The sequence below is a fragment of the Manis pentadactyla genome, chromosome 2, assembly GCF_030020395.1.
Source record: "Manis pentadactyla isolate mManPen7 chromosome 2, mManPen7.hap1, whole genome shotgun sequence".
NCBI lineage: Eukaryota > Metazoa > Chordata > Mammalia > Pholidota > Manidae > Manis > Manis pentadactyla.
Window position 1 is genome coordinate 77,936,341 of NC_080020.1, and position 14,205 is coordinate 77,950,545.

The 14,205-nt window shown below is 37.9% G+C and overlaps 1 protein-coding gene across 6 annotated transcripts in view; it reads right to left on the reverse strand.

The window, feature by feature from the left end:
• Positions 1-7,991, reverse strand: part of ATG10 (autophagy related 10) — a 270,765-nt gene extending 262,774 nt beyond the window's left edge. For 2 of the 6 annotated variants that reach the window (XM_036914205.2, XM_036914206.2), the window contains exon 1: positions 7,835-7,967. In XM_036914205.2, coding sequence (XP_036770100.1) covers positions 7,835-7,879 — 45 coding nt within the window. In that variant the 5' untranslated portion in view covers positions 7,880-7,967. Of the gene's footprint in view, positions 1-7,283; positions 7,307-7,567; positions 7,713-7,834 lie in introns of those variants that run through there. The other 4 variants (XM_036914212.2, XM_057493820.1, XM_036914210.2 and 1 more) reach the window with 4 other exon arrangements.
• Positions 7,992-14,205: the final 6,214 nt, after the last annotated feature.

The following is a 14,205-nucleotide window of genomic DNA, read 5'->3' on the forward strand; positions in this document are numbered from 1 at the left end:
ATCAAAGCACTAATTAATATTTGGTTGAATACTTTTTAAATTATCTAAGGAATGGGCTTTGCTGAAGGATGTTACATACAATAACAAACACTTAAGGCTTGATTACAAAATTAGAAAATATATCATATGAAAATGATATCCTTCTCAATTCAAATCATCATAATGTGCCATAATATAATATCACTGAATAATTAGTCTCTTTGCTTAATAAGAATATGTCAACTCATTAAAAATGAAAATATAATACAATCAACATTTTTATACATACTCTTCAAGTTGTAATACTCGCTGGTCCTCTACCAAGTTCAAAGAGGTAGAAATTAGAATCTCAGAAATTCAATATTATGAGTGACTGAAATTATGGAAAAAATGGAGACAGCCACAACTACAGCTTATTCAGCAACAACTGCAAAAACAGTCCTTGCTTTGCAAATGAAAATCCAGAGACATATGAACCACTTACATCTGCAGACTTAAGCTATCTTAAATTCAGACTAGAGGTGACAACAAAACACAGGTGAACTAATTCCAAGTCTCCTCTCATCTAAACAATAAAGCTCTCATTTCTTATTATAAGTAAAAGTTGGAAATAAGTCAGAGCTCTTTCATGTCATAAACTGTAAGTTGTTAATACACCTATTTTCCTTGAGTCTTACTCTTGCTGAACAGCTGCTTTATTTTTCTTGTTAAGCTCAAACAATCAAAACCTTTCTACAATCACTTCAGCAGAGGCTAAAGACTGGAAAGGTAGAGTAATTTTTTTCCCCACCAAGTGAAAGCAGTCTTTCTAAACTCTGTGTTAAACCTAAGACTAGACAATGCAAAGTTTATTCTGCTGCTGTTAAATATATCTTAGATAAGCAGTCCCAGTGAATTCTAACACTACATATAATCATTGTTCAAATGACCCTTTTTAATTTAAAAAAAATTTTTTTCACTACCACCCTCCACATTTTTTAATGTGATTCTAAGTCTAATGTGTGTGGAACTGATTCTTTTTTGGTTTTGGTCAGAGACACTTTTGATCAATTTTTAAATCAATGTGCATCAGAGTCATTATGAAACTAAACCATTTTCATGACTAAATTTCTCCAGAACTTAAAATCACTTATGAAAATGTAATTATCACTGAATACTCTATGCATACCTTTAAACATTAAAGACTATTTTTAACTAATAAAAGTAGGCAACTTCCTCTGGACTTGTCCCTTCCTGCAACGATTTCACATTATTATAACTTTAGATTTAGACTCAGCTAAAAACCATGCAATTACTAGTTAGGGAGGTAAACTCAGTCCATTACCTTTATGAGAACTTGGCTTGAATTCATTTACATTAATCACTTACCTACCAGGGTCCTTGGGCAGTGGTCCTCAAATTTGAGAGAACAAAGAAGCACTGGGGGTACAAATTTAAATGTAGAATCCTAGGCCCAGGACAGAAAAATTACCAGATTTTAAAGGCCCCAAAATAAAGATTTGTAATTAGCACCAGAGATACTTTTGAGGAGGAATCATGCTAGAAAATTGAGACAAAACACAAATCATTTCGATAGCACTAGTGAATAGGCCAGATTTCAAGGCCTTTGGCAGCACAGGTGGGGCACAGCAGGCTTGGCCCCAACAATACAATAAATAGCACCAGCAAGGGGCAAAAGAGAGAAGCTGGGTTCAATCTTGACAGCAGCTGGCCAGCAGGCTGTGTTCCCTCCTTGCCATCCTATTGAAATACATATCCCAAATCAATGTTTAAATGGGATACAACACTGTATCTGAGCTGAAATTGAGGAACCTTTACTGGTAGTTGATGCTTAATATGTTCTCTGCAGCAGTAGGTCCAGTTAGGAAGAGGGTAAGAAGGCAACTCACTCTCCCCCATTCTAGATCTTCAGAAAAAAGAGCCTGAGGTGCCCCCTCCACTACAGACATCCAATGCCCTTTGCTAATTCTCTTTCAAGGCAGTTCTCTCCCAAACATAAAATGTTCATTGGCAGGGGTGGAAAATGAAGCCAATGGAGCATTGCATACTATGATGTAAAATCAGTAACATATAGCTGCGGGAACTGGATGGGCTCTCAGAAGAATACAGTCTAACTCAAAAAAACTATAAACAATTCAAAAAATCACACAAAAATACAGGATCTGAAGATTAAACAGAAAGGAAGACCTCTCCTGAGGACAGAAAGAGCTAAGTCTTCATAAATTTGATTGTATCAACTTATTCTCCAATCTACCATGAAGAAGATAAGTCCTCCAGCAACTAGGTGTAGTGAAGAGAACACAGGGATCTTGCTCCCTCTGAGAAAAGCAAACAACACCATCCTTATATAAGTTCCTCTTCTGTCAAGGAAAGAAAGCCAAAAATATCAATAACAGTTTGGGACCTAAGAGATGAAGCTCTTGCACCATAAGAGGAGCACTGCCATAAAGAGGAAGTGGGAAAGCTTGCTTCTGTAATGGGCTTACACTAGGAATCAGGAGAAAAACTTAGAAATTGTAAGGCTAGAGGTACCAGAGGGAGAAGGGCGAGGACAATGCAGGCGGAGCAGAAACAGCACCAAGTAGCTCTGTGCCGTATGGGGAAGGAACGAACAGCTCTTCCTGGATTCCAGTCCCATGACGTGCCGACAAACCCCAGATGCAGACACCCTCCATCCAGAAGGAGGAGACCTCTGGCTGTCCATCAACCGACCCTGAGCCAATAAAAATTCCCCACATACCCCTAGCGTGGCCCACTTCCCCCTCCCTTCCCTGTTCTCTTAAAAACTCCCCGCCTCCCCTCCTGGGCGCGACTTCCACAGCCTGCGTCCCTGCAGACTGGTGAACCTCACCCGGAAATTGCGCTCAAATAAACTACCTGGCCCTTTGTTGTCTCTCGTCACTTGCTTATTTCGGCTAGAATTTATCTTACAGAAATCACCTACTTTATGTTTCCAATTGAAAAAAACAACAAAACAAAAAACAGCATCTAAAAGCAAGAAATGAGAGGAAAACAACAGAGATTAAATAAGAAATGGGATAATTCAAACATAATAATAGTAGAGGCTTAATTCTATATGAAAGAAAATAGTACAGAAGCTAGAAAAAAAACTATTTAGAATTTCAGCATATACACGAGAAGATCTCCAAACAGAAGAAAAAGGATGAAGATGAAACAATGCACGTAGATTGATAGGAAGGACAAAGAACACAGATCCAACCTACAAAAAACTGGCTTTTCTGAACTGAAATCAAAGGCAAACATACAACTGAAAAATTGTTCTGAGCCAGAAAAAAGAAGGTTACAAAGATTTACACTTATAAATTGAGAGTATTCACTATGTTTCTGAGACATCTATGCCTAGAGGTAGCCTAGTGAATCTCTTAAAGAAAAGGAAACAACAAAAATGCAGGCAGAAAAACCAGTTCACCTACAAAGGAACAAAAATCCGGGTAGCCTCAGCCATCTCCTCACATCAAAGAATACCAAAAGTGACAGAGCAATATCTAAATATCTGAGGACTTCTGGCTTAGAATTTTGTCTTAGCATCTATTACAGAGTTAGGCAAACTATAAAGATGAAGTAAAAGTTGTCAACGAATAAAAGAAAATCTCAAAATCTTTAATGAATTTGTTTTACAGATCTCTACCTACCTCTTTACAGTACCTTTTCTTCAATTCACCTTTCAAGCCTATTCACTATTTCCCAAACAACAAATTTATATGAGATCTAATCATTCTGATACCAGTGACCTTACTTTTATAAGATTATCACACTTTTACATAAAACAAGACTTCTCTTCAAGCACATAAGAGAAATTGTTCCACCACTGGTGATTGAGCTGATCCACCAGCTCGAACTCTCTTGCTGTCTTTGAACAGTGGGATGCTAGTCAGTACCTATGTTAATTAGGCCAAAACCAGGAACTAATGGGGTATGACCTTGGCCAAAGATATTCAACAAATAAGAAGGTACAGAAAAGACACTATGTCAGGAGCTACAAACTCAGTGCTAGTTTGAATACAGAAGATAGAACAATGTGTTTTAAAATATACCAACAAGCACCATTTTGGAGGAGGGAGGGAGGAATAAATGTAACAGAAGAGACATTCCCTTTAAATTTTTCTTCTTTCAGTCTTCATTAAAGACTAGATTCATGTGCCTTCTTATTTCCATAAGCTTTCACTCAGCACCTACAATATCCTAGCACTTGTATGTGTCCTCATAGGAAGGAGTGTCAAAATTTTCCTGGGAAAATCAGAGAAGAATTCCAGAAAAGGGATTGAAAAGATTCCAGGGCCTTGAATTCACTTCTTGAAAGACTGCAATTTTGAAATTTGAATAAGGATCTACCAAGTGGAGACAAAGGCATGCCAAAAAATGGAAGAGCTACTGGAAGACAGAGCCTGGAAATTGTGCTAAATGAAAAATGAAAAAAATGGTAGTAGGTGGGGCATAGGTAAGGTAAAGTAGAGGCAGGTAAGACTCAATGGTCTTAACATCAAGAGGGACCACTATTAAAGGGTTATTTGGAAATGAGTGGTATACTGGGTTCTCACCAAGAATAGGGATTGTAGTTGTCTATTGTCATTTAGCGTTCAGGCACCAGGTATAATAAGCATCCTACAATATACAGAATATCCCATAAAAATGCCATTTAAGTCCCCTTTGAGAAACATTGGGAAGTAGGTTAGAGCTAAGTCTAGAGCACTTAACCCTAGAGTTTCTTAACCTATCTTTGAAATCTTCCCATCACAACCTGCATTTCAGTCACTAAATATTCACTTCCAAGGAAGCTGTGTTTCTGAGCAACTGGTATGTTTCTTTCTTTCATTTGACCATCATGAGGCTCAAAACTTAGTCTATGGCCCACCTTTAACAACTGCACAACTTTCACAGTACATATTTCAGTGTAACATACCCCAACCTCACCTTTTTATCCAGGCTTCATATTTCATAACCCTGATTTGTCTTTATTTTGTATGTTATTATAGTTTATATAAGCTACCTCAAACACTTTTAAAACAAAACAGGGTCTTATTTTTAAAATGTAGGCACTAGATGCAAAATGGAAAATAGTAGAAAACTAGATAGAAAAACAGGGGAAAAAAATTATACGGAGTCACCAGAATCATCCTGTAGAACTTAGAGAGACTTTTGAAAAATAATTTATGTTCTTTGCCCTTAACGGTCTGTAAACAAATTTGTAAGAAAAGATTCAAATGGAAAAGAACATTAGAGAACACAAGGCAGTAAATACAGTGGCAAATTGTGCAACCACTGTTTAAAGAATTAGTATGAAATAGTATGTACTGAGTCCTTATTATATATCAATAGCTGTATTAACTTATTAAATCCTCACAGCAACCCTATGAGGTAGTTACTGTGACTTTCTCTATTTTAAAGAAGAGGAAATTTGAACAGAGAGGTTAAGTAATTTGTCCAAGGCAATACAGCTGTTAAATGTGTCAATTTAACCTGAAGCAGTCTGGAGCAAGGGCCTGTGCCTTAGAGGAGTTACATTTCAGGTAATCCTTGAATTTTAAGATGATACTGAAAGGCAGAGACACAATACATAAAAAAGGGGTGGGGGAACAGTGAACCAACCAACAGGTTAAAATGAGGTAGACAAGTAAAGAGCCTGACTGGAGAGTACAGATTAAGTAACACGGGAAAATGTGGGTAAGGGGGGATTGGGAGCAATTTATAGACTTAAAACTCAAAAGAGATTCCATTTAAAACAGTGGACAATAGGAAAACCATTGTAGGTTCTTGAGCACAGCAGAGATAATGAAATTTTCTCTAAAAGCTATCAGATGACAGTGATATGAAATAACCCTAACCTCAAAGCTAAATTCTTATTAGTAAGTACTCTTCCCTGGGTCTAAACCTGAGATCAAGTACTTCAAGGCCCAGGATGCGAGGTCCATGAGAGGAGCCTCTGGTTCTGCGGTTTTCCACAACCTCTCCCTATCTGGATGCTTTTAGGTAGGAGTTATTTTCCATTCCTCTACTTTACAACCGTTTTATACCCAGCCTGCTTGGCCCCTGAAGATATTTGTTTTCAAAAGATAATCACCAAAAAATTTTATAGCACTTTGTTGTTGTGGTTCCCTGATTATGCTTATGATTCAAACACTTTCTCTAGGGTCCCAAATATATCTCTAGGCTTCAAAGATATTAATAATTAAATCAAACCTAATCTTAAGCAATTTGTTTTACATAAATTAGCCCTATTTGTTTTTTCCTAAGGGGTTGCATACCTTGCAAAGAAATTTGTAAGCATTAAGAATCCCCATCAATTTATAATTTGTCACAAAACATTACGCCCAACTGGAATGCCTCATTTCAGTTAACCTTATCCTGTGTAAAGGTGGAAAGGGAACTGAAGAGGTGACAGAGCCACAAAATGAAAAATAATCTTGCAACAATCTATATCCAAATTAATCTAGTTTAGAACTAAGTGTAGACTACTTTCATTAGTTTCTTCAATTAAATTTTTTAATTTCTCAATACTTAACTTTTTTTTTTGGTCAAGTTTTCATTTTGTAAATCTTCCCTCTTACCCATATTTGACCCTTAAAAACAAGCATTTTACCTGAGGTTTTATAATGTAGCCGAATCCTACACAGAGCCTACACTTCCCAATCCTGAAAAGTATAAACTTAAGTTTTTGCCACTAAAGAATGTTAGTCATTGTCGAAGTGTAAATTTTTTAAAGTTGTAGACATGATTCATACAAAGTGAGCCTGTAGCAAATATTTACTGAATTCATGAAGGAGCAAGCTGAATAGTAAAAACTATAAAAATCTTGGAAATACGGCAATAAATCCACAACCTTTAAGAGTATTTTTTCTCCCAGTCAGGAATAATTTGCATCTCCATTAGACAAAAAAATGTAACAGCATAAACTGGGCCCTAATCAATACTATGGCAAGCAAAAGTATGGTCCCCTAGATAATTAATTTCAGAGGTGGGCCTGTTTGACAAGGCTCCATTTTGACTTTAAAAAATGTATTACTGTTCCTTGCCTTTTCTGAAATTTTTATAATTTTTATCATCATACAAGTATACTTTTATAAATCAGTTAACTATTCCTTTTCCTTATACCGTGACAGGTTACTTGGGAGAAAACAAATTGTTGGCTATAAATACTAAGTTATTCCTTCTGGTACTTAATGAATCTGGAATCCTTCAAGTAGAACTTGACCACTGGAATCTCCAAACATGTACTACCCTGTTTCTAGGTTACACGAACAGACGTGCTGTCCCCCTGTAGGCTTTAAACACGTGCTAGTGACTACCTAGGTCCAGGACGAGGTCTCGGTAGTGGCCCAGTAGTACAGGTTACACCGGGTGCGCGCCTCCCCGCGCCCCAGCTGCCTGCACCCGAGCGGCGGGGTCTGCGAGACAGCCGGGGTCAGGCCTGCACTTACTGGCGTGGGGCCCGCGTCCTGGCCTTCTGTTCAGGGCAGGTATGTTTCCCGCCCACGCCCACCCGCCCTTCTTCCCCATCCCAAGAGTCGGGTACAGGATGTTGGGAAGCAGAGCCGGGCCAAGGCGGCCTGAAACGACTGTGACAACTCACCCCTCTCCGCTCGGCCCCTGGCCCCGCCGCCCAGCACAGCAGGGCGGGGCGACGGAGAGGGGGAGGGGAGTAGGGGAGGGGTATCGACCTGCGAGCTACCTCCCCGGCCAGCGGCTCCAGGGAGCGGAATGGGACCCCAGTACAACAAGGGTGGCGGCGGAGGATCGGAGTCAAAGAGCTCGGGGAACCACCAGCAAAGAGGCGCAGCCCCCACCCCTCCACCGCCGCCGCAGCTGCTAGAAACTGAATTTGAGCATGCGCACTGACCTCCCGCGTACCCTGGAGCCAAGCTCGCGCAGGCAGTGACGTCATGGGCCGCGTGCGCCGGAAAGAGGTCGGGGGCGTGACCTCCCTGCCGACCCGCCGGCTGCCACCAAGGCCCCGCCCCTAGTCTCGCGGGCCCAGGGAATCCAATGGCTGCTACTCCCTCTGCCCTGCACCAAGGCGGCCCATTAAGGAGACTAGGGAGGGAGCGGAAACCTGGGGGAGGGAGGTGCCAGCGGTTTCAAGGTCTCTGCACAGTCGCTTCAAACAAATAGCCAAATAATCTGGAAAATAAAAGGATGACCAGTGGAGAAAAGGTAGAGCAGGAATAAGGCTGAACTACGCAGTGCCACTACAGTCTCTCAAGAGGTTAGAAAACCATGCCAACTAATACGTGCAGCCTGAAAAACTACTGTAAACACCGTAACAATTAAGCACAAGCACGACTATCTCAAACGTAAAGACCGAGGTAGAAGTTGAGAATTCTAGAATTGACAATAGTACCATCTGTAGCACATATCTCGGGGAAAAAATCTAGCAGCCGAATTAAACTGGGGGGAAACGGGGGATAAAGAAAAGACTAGAGAAAGATGTAGGAATAACGGGTAATGGAACTGAAGTAGTGAAAATGCGACAGCAGACATCTGATGGAAAACAGCATCTGCTCCTTTTAACACAACAGAATTAAATTTGTGTGAAAAGAGTAAACACAGGCAAAGAAGTGAAAGGAAAACCTGCCTTCAAATGTACAGGGCACGGTTGTGATCTTGTGTAACAGTTCTGTAAGAAGGCACCATTGGAGAAAGCTAGGCAATAGCTGTATGGGACTCTTAAGTACTATTTTATAACTTCTAGTGAGTCTATAGTTATTTCAAAATAAAAAGGTCTTTAAAAGGCACAGAACACTGATGAGAGGTGACCAGCAAAGGAGTTTGGCTAATAGAGGGCTTGAGGGAATTTTGGTAGGTAATGGAACTGTTCTATACCTTAATTGCGTTAGTGGTTACACCACTGTTTTGTTTGCCAAAACTCAAAAAAGGAATAGATTTTACTGCTTGTAAAATAGGGTAAAACTCAATTCAAAAAACAATACTGCTAGCAAAGATGAATTTCCTAACATGTTTGAGCAACTATGGACATAAATTAATCGGATAGCTGCCAATTTTATTTTTTTTAAGTACAGGGTGGTGAGTTCTGAGTGAGAACTTCAGTGGATGAGTATCTCTTTCAAAGTTCAGCAATTACCTTAAAAACAAAGCTTTCACAGACAAAAATAAGAATGTACTGTGTTATATTGTATTCAGTAATTAGGAATATTTTTCATGCATCAGCACCATGTTAACAAAAAAAATTTTTAAGTTAAGAAGTTTTTGAGTTTCACTATTCACCTACTACTTGAAGTAAATCAGGTCATTTCCAAGTATATCCTCTCACCATATCGCTCACGGCAAGTAATAATACTGGCCTGTTTATGTGCTTATCCTACAACACTATAGAGTGCTCTAGATCAGGGTTTGTCATCATTGCACACACAGTCTCTGGTAGGGTTCCTCACTAGTAGTAAGTATTTGTTGAATAAAATGATGAATTAATCACAAAAAGCAAGGAAGGAAGCTAAAATTTATTGAGCACCTACCATAACCTAGAAGCTTTATACATAATTTAATAACATAATGAGATACCCATTTTATAGATGTGAAAACTGAGACTAAGAAGGTAATGATCTCATCATTAAATTCTTTTCATTCCTTGTTTAATTGGAGCTCTGTTTTATTTAGACATGTTGATCACTTCTAAAAAGATCTTGTTTCCCTTAGCTTCTGGAAAACCACTGTCCCCTTATTCTCCTTCCAACTCCCTGAACATCCTTATTCTTTTTCTTACCCTCACATACTTCTGTTTGTCCATTACACTGTAAATGTCCATGTTTCCCACAGGGCCTCAGAATGAGTCTTCTGGCTTATTGTTTGTTTTGTTGTGTTGAGGTACTATAAAATGAAAAAAAAAATCCAAAATAGGGCTATACAATCTTCATTACCATTGGTGTTTTCCTTTAACCAATGAACACTTCTGTTACCAAAAATTGCAATGCAGTGTAACTGAGTCTCTCACAAGATAATTATAGGATTTATTTTATAATATTAATTCACAGTATCTTTTGGATAGAATGTTCCAGTAATGAGACACAAGTTTAAAATTACATGATAAATGTCTTATTTTCTCAATCTTGTCAGTTCATTTCACTTGTACATATTCTTTCTGCCCTATTCCAGAAGCCACACCAAGATAAAAGGAAGGCAGGAAATGCATTCTCCAGCTAGGTAGGCAAGGGCTCAGTCAAACCTTGACAGAGTGGGTTTCTTTTATTAATCAAAGGAAGAAGGGAAGAATGGATTCTGGGCAAGAATAGCTATTTCTGCTGAAGCTTGTAATAGGCAGATCTATTCTACCACCCTCCAGGAGTTCCTCAGGAAAGGATAGTTATATAAAAGGAGGAGTTAGGGAAGGTAATCTGATTGGATGGCAGACATGAGAAACTTACGTTGAAGCTGTATGTATATAGCACTTACCTAAAAGAGCTAGAGAAGAAAACTATAGTTGGTAAAACCACAGAGACAGTTAAAAAAGATCAGTGATTGCCAGAGTTTCAGTAAAGGAGGCAAAGAGGGAAGGGATGAATATGTGAAGCATAGGGAATTTTTAAGGCAGTAAAACTATTATGTAAGACGCTGTAATGGTGGACATACAACACATTATGCATTTGTCAAAACTAAAACTGTACAACACAATGAACTCTAATGTAAACTATGAACTGTATAGACAACCTATCAATAATGGTTCATCAGTTATAATATATACCACATTAATGCAAGATGTTAATAAAAGGGGAAACCATGACTGTGGTATAGGAGACTTCTCTGTATTATCCGCTCACTATTCTGTAAACAAAAAAAAAACTTCTTAGAAATAAAGTATCTCTTTAGATGATACTGAAAAAAAACTCAGTCCATGTCAAAGAATGGGGTTTCAGAGAATTGACAACCATCAGAGTGGTGTGATCAAACTGTCAAGCCATTCATTGTTTCCTTCAGCACACTTTCAGTACATATACATATAAAATCATTTTTAGTATAATTTATATATGATGTTTCCATTTTAAGTCTACAGCTCAATGCGTTTTGACAAATGGCAACACCCATGTAACCCTTACCACAAGCAAAATATAGCACATTTAAAAAGTGACTTAATTCCCCTTTGCACTTAATCATTTCTCCCATCCTCAGATCCTTAGCCACTACTCATTTACTCTAGTCATTCTAGATTAGTTTTGTCAATTCTAGAAAATCACATTATACAATACATGTGTGTCTGGCTTCTCTTACTAAGCATAATGTTTTTGAGATTCACTGATGTTATAGCACTTATTTGTAATTAGTTCTTCTTTATGGTTGAATAATACCCTACTGCATGGATATACCACAGTCTGTTTATCCATTCATCTGGGAGGAATATTTAGGTTTTTAGCATTTGGCTATTATAAATAAATCTGCTATGAATAATTATGTACAGGTGTTTTTGTGGACATATATTTTCATTTCTTTTGGGTAAACACCCCACAGTAGACATACATTTTGTGATCACTATGGAAACACAAATAGTGTTCTATAGCTATAATTCTACATTGATGACATTCCTTAGGTTAGAACTTGTCTTATTTAATTATTGTGATTTAGAGAAATTTTTATTGCTGAACTTAGCATATTTTAATGGAATTAAACATTTTTGGAAGTTACTATATGTTTCATTTGATTTTTAGTAGTAGGCACAAGTCCTTACAGCATGTAAAGTTGAGGACTATGGCATGACACTCAAGGATTCAAGTATTTGTATGGAAACAGCAATTGAGGATTATCATTTTTCAGTGACAACCTATAATTCTATAATTGTCTGTGTTCCCTAAGAAACTTTTTTAGAAATTTCCTGAAGGTTACTGAAAATTAGTTGTAAAAGTCTTGATGGCAGCAAAGGATAATTAATGTAGAATCATAGTAGCAAGGTACTGTAGCTAACAATGTATAGTAGTGGGATTTATGACTATGCTTGTATTTTGAGAATTCTATTCTTGAGGGTCTAGTTTATGCTATGAAGGGTATAGCACATTTTAGGAAGGAATCCAATTTGAACTGTGTGAAGGAAGGTTGAAATATTTTAGTGAATTTGGTATTTCATTTTCTAATATTCTTGGTGGGACACTTTTATCATTCAAACATTTGAGGATACTTGGGACCTTTAACTTTTGTTTTGGATTTGTCAGGAGAATTCAGTATTCTAAAAGGACCTATCAGACAATGATCTGATACTAACCAGGATGCTTGTTTTGCCCACTGGAATTGGTTAGGAGAACCCCATATTCTTTTATTTTGGGGGATACAGAAAAACATAGGCATGTCTATATCATATCTTTCTGGATTATCAGATTCTAGCCTTCTTGATTATCTTTGAGCTATTTTGCTCTTTGTAAATTGTAGGTAATTGATAAATATGTAACTTCTGTCCTGTCTGGTAATGATTTTAATTGACTCCCCCATCCTGCTCATGAAAAAATGAGCTCTGTTCCATTTTGCCTGGTTCCTTCTTGCCTTGTGAGTAAAATGAATTCTTTAACATGTGTTCATTTTTATGTCTGTATGAAAGTCATTTTATCTTTTTCTGAAAATTATATTTAATACAGGCTTGGCAAGTTGCACCCAAGAACCCCATAGGAATAAATTCTTACTGTAGACTTTCAGTCCCAAGTCTCACTGAAGTGTCCAGGACCTCTGAAGGGAAAGGCAGTCCAGAGACTTCATAAGAGAACAGTTGCCCAGGCAGACTGAAATCTTAACCAAAATCGTATGAGGCCCAAGAAGAAGTAAATGAGAAAGTAGATCAGTAGCAAACTATTGGTGATAAAAGAATATGCAACACCTTTGGACTATGTGAAGGAAAAAACAGTCCAACAGGATATTTACAGCACCCTATATCCAGCATCCATTGATTTGTAAAGTCATGGGTAGAGAATTGAGAAGTAACAACAGAATCTCATACACTCTTCAAAATTTTTGGTACTAACCCTTTGTGCCTTCTAGGCCCTGGATTAGAGTCCTTTGAGCCATGCAACAAGACGTCTTCGAAGCCCTGCTAGACTCTCCACTCATTATCCATTGAAGAAAATACCCAGATGCCAATGTGGCAAGATTGATGGACATAGCCAGGGTCTGCCATTATGTTCACAAGGACTTGCATATCCTTGTTCAATAATGACTTGTTTTCTTTAATGCTGTTTGGCTATGTTTACTGATCAAGAATTAATTCTGACTGTAGGATTCAACTGCATATGGATATTGGTGTATTATAATGATGTTTTGCATTAAAACAAGTTCAGACTGCAGCCCTGGAGCCTTCGTGTGCTGTGTTAATTCAGAAAGCTGCCCTAGATTCAGACCAGTCAGAAGTTGCTCCTGAGACAATGATTCCCTTCAGGCTGCCTCCTAAAATAAATAACAGTGACATACACATGCCCAGCCCCTTCATCTACCTTATCTCATTAGAGAGACAAGAGGCACACTGTGGAAAGGGCACCCGTTTACAGGGAAGAAGTCATAGAGCAAGCTTTATTTCTGTCATTGACTTGGTATGTAAATTTGGGGCAATCACTTACCCTTTCTGAACTTCAGTATTTCTTTCTATAAAATAAAATTTGCAATAATCCCAGCGTTGCAGGGTTATGGAGAATAAAAAGGTATACATTTTCAAATTTATGAGATTAATACATAGGGGCAATAGAATAATATAATTATGTAATCTGCATTTTCTAACATGGAAAGATGACCGACCAAGTACAGAACAGTATGTTAATGTATGCACATGGTCCTATAGAAAAATAGTAAAAGTTTATAACCAAAAATTAATAATGGCTATCCCTTGGTAAGTGGACTACGGGTGACTTTTCTTCTTCATAGTTTTTTGGTATTTCAGTTTAAGAAAAAATAATGTATCATCAATGTGTTACTTTTTATAATAAAATAATAGTATCTCCAATAAAAAATAAAATTGATGTAGATGGCAGCAAAATTATTTATAATCTCAGTTCTACTGAGTATGTATTTGACACAAAGAAAGGAATATTATCTGGATATAAATTATATCCTGTTGTTCTGTAAAGAGATCAACAATGGAGGTAAAGAGGTTAACTTCGACAGCAGAAAAGCCCAAATTTGGTGGCCAGCAAAAGGTGATAATGGGACATTCCAAATGTGCAATTTCCTACCTTCTGTAACCCTGAGTTGGCCATGGAGAAGGTCTCTGCATGGTTCCACCTTCCTCAAATTAAG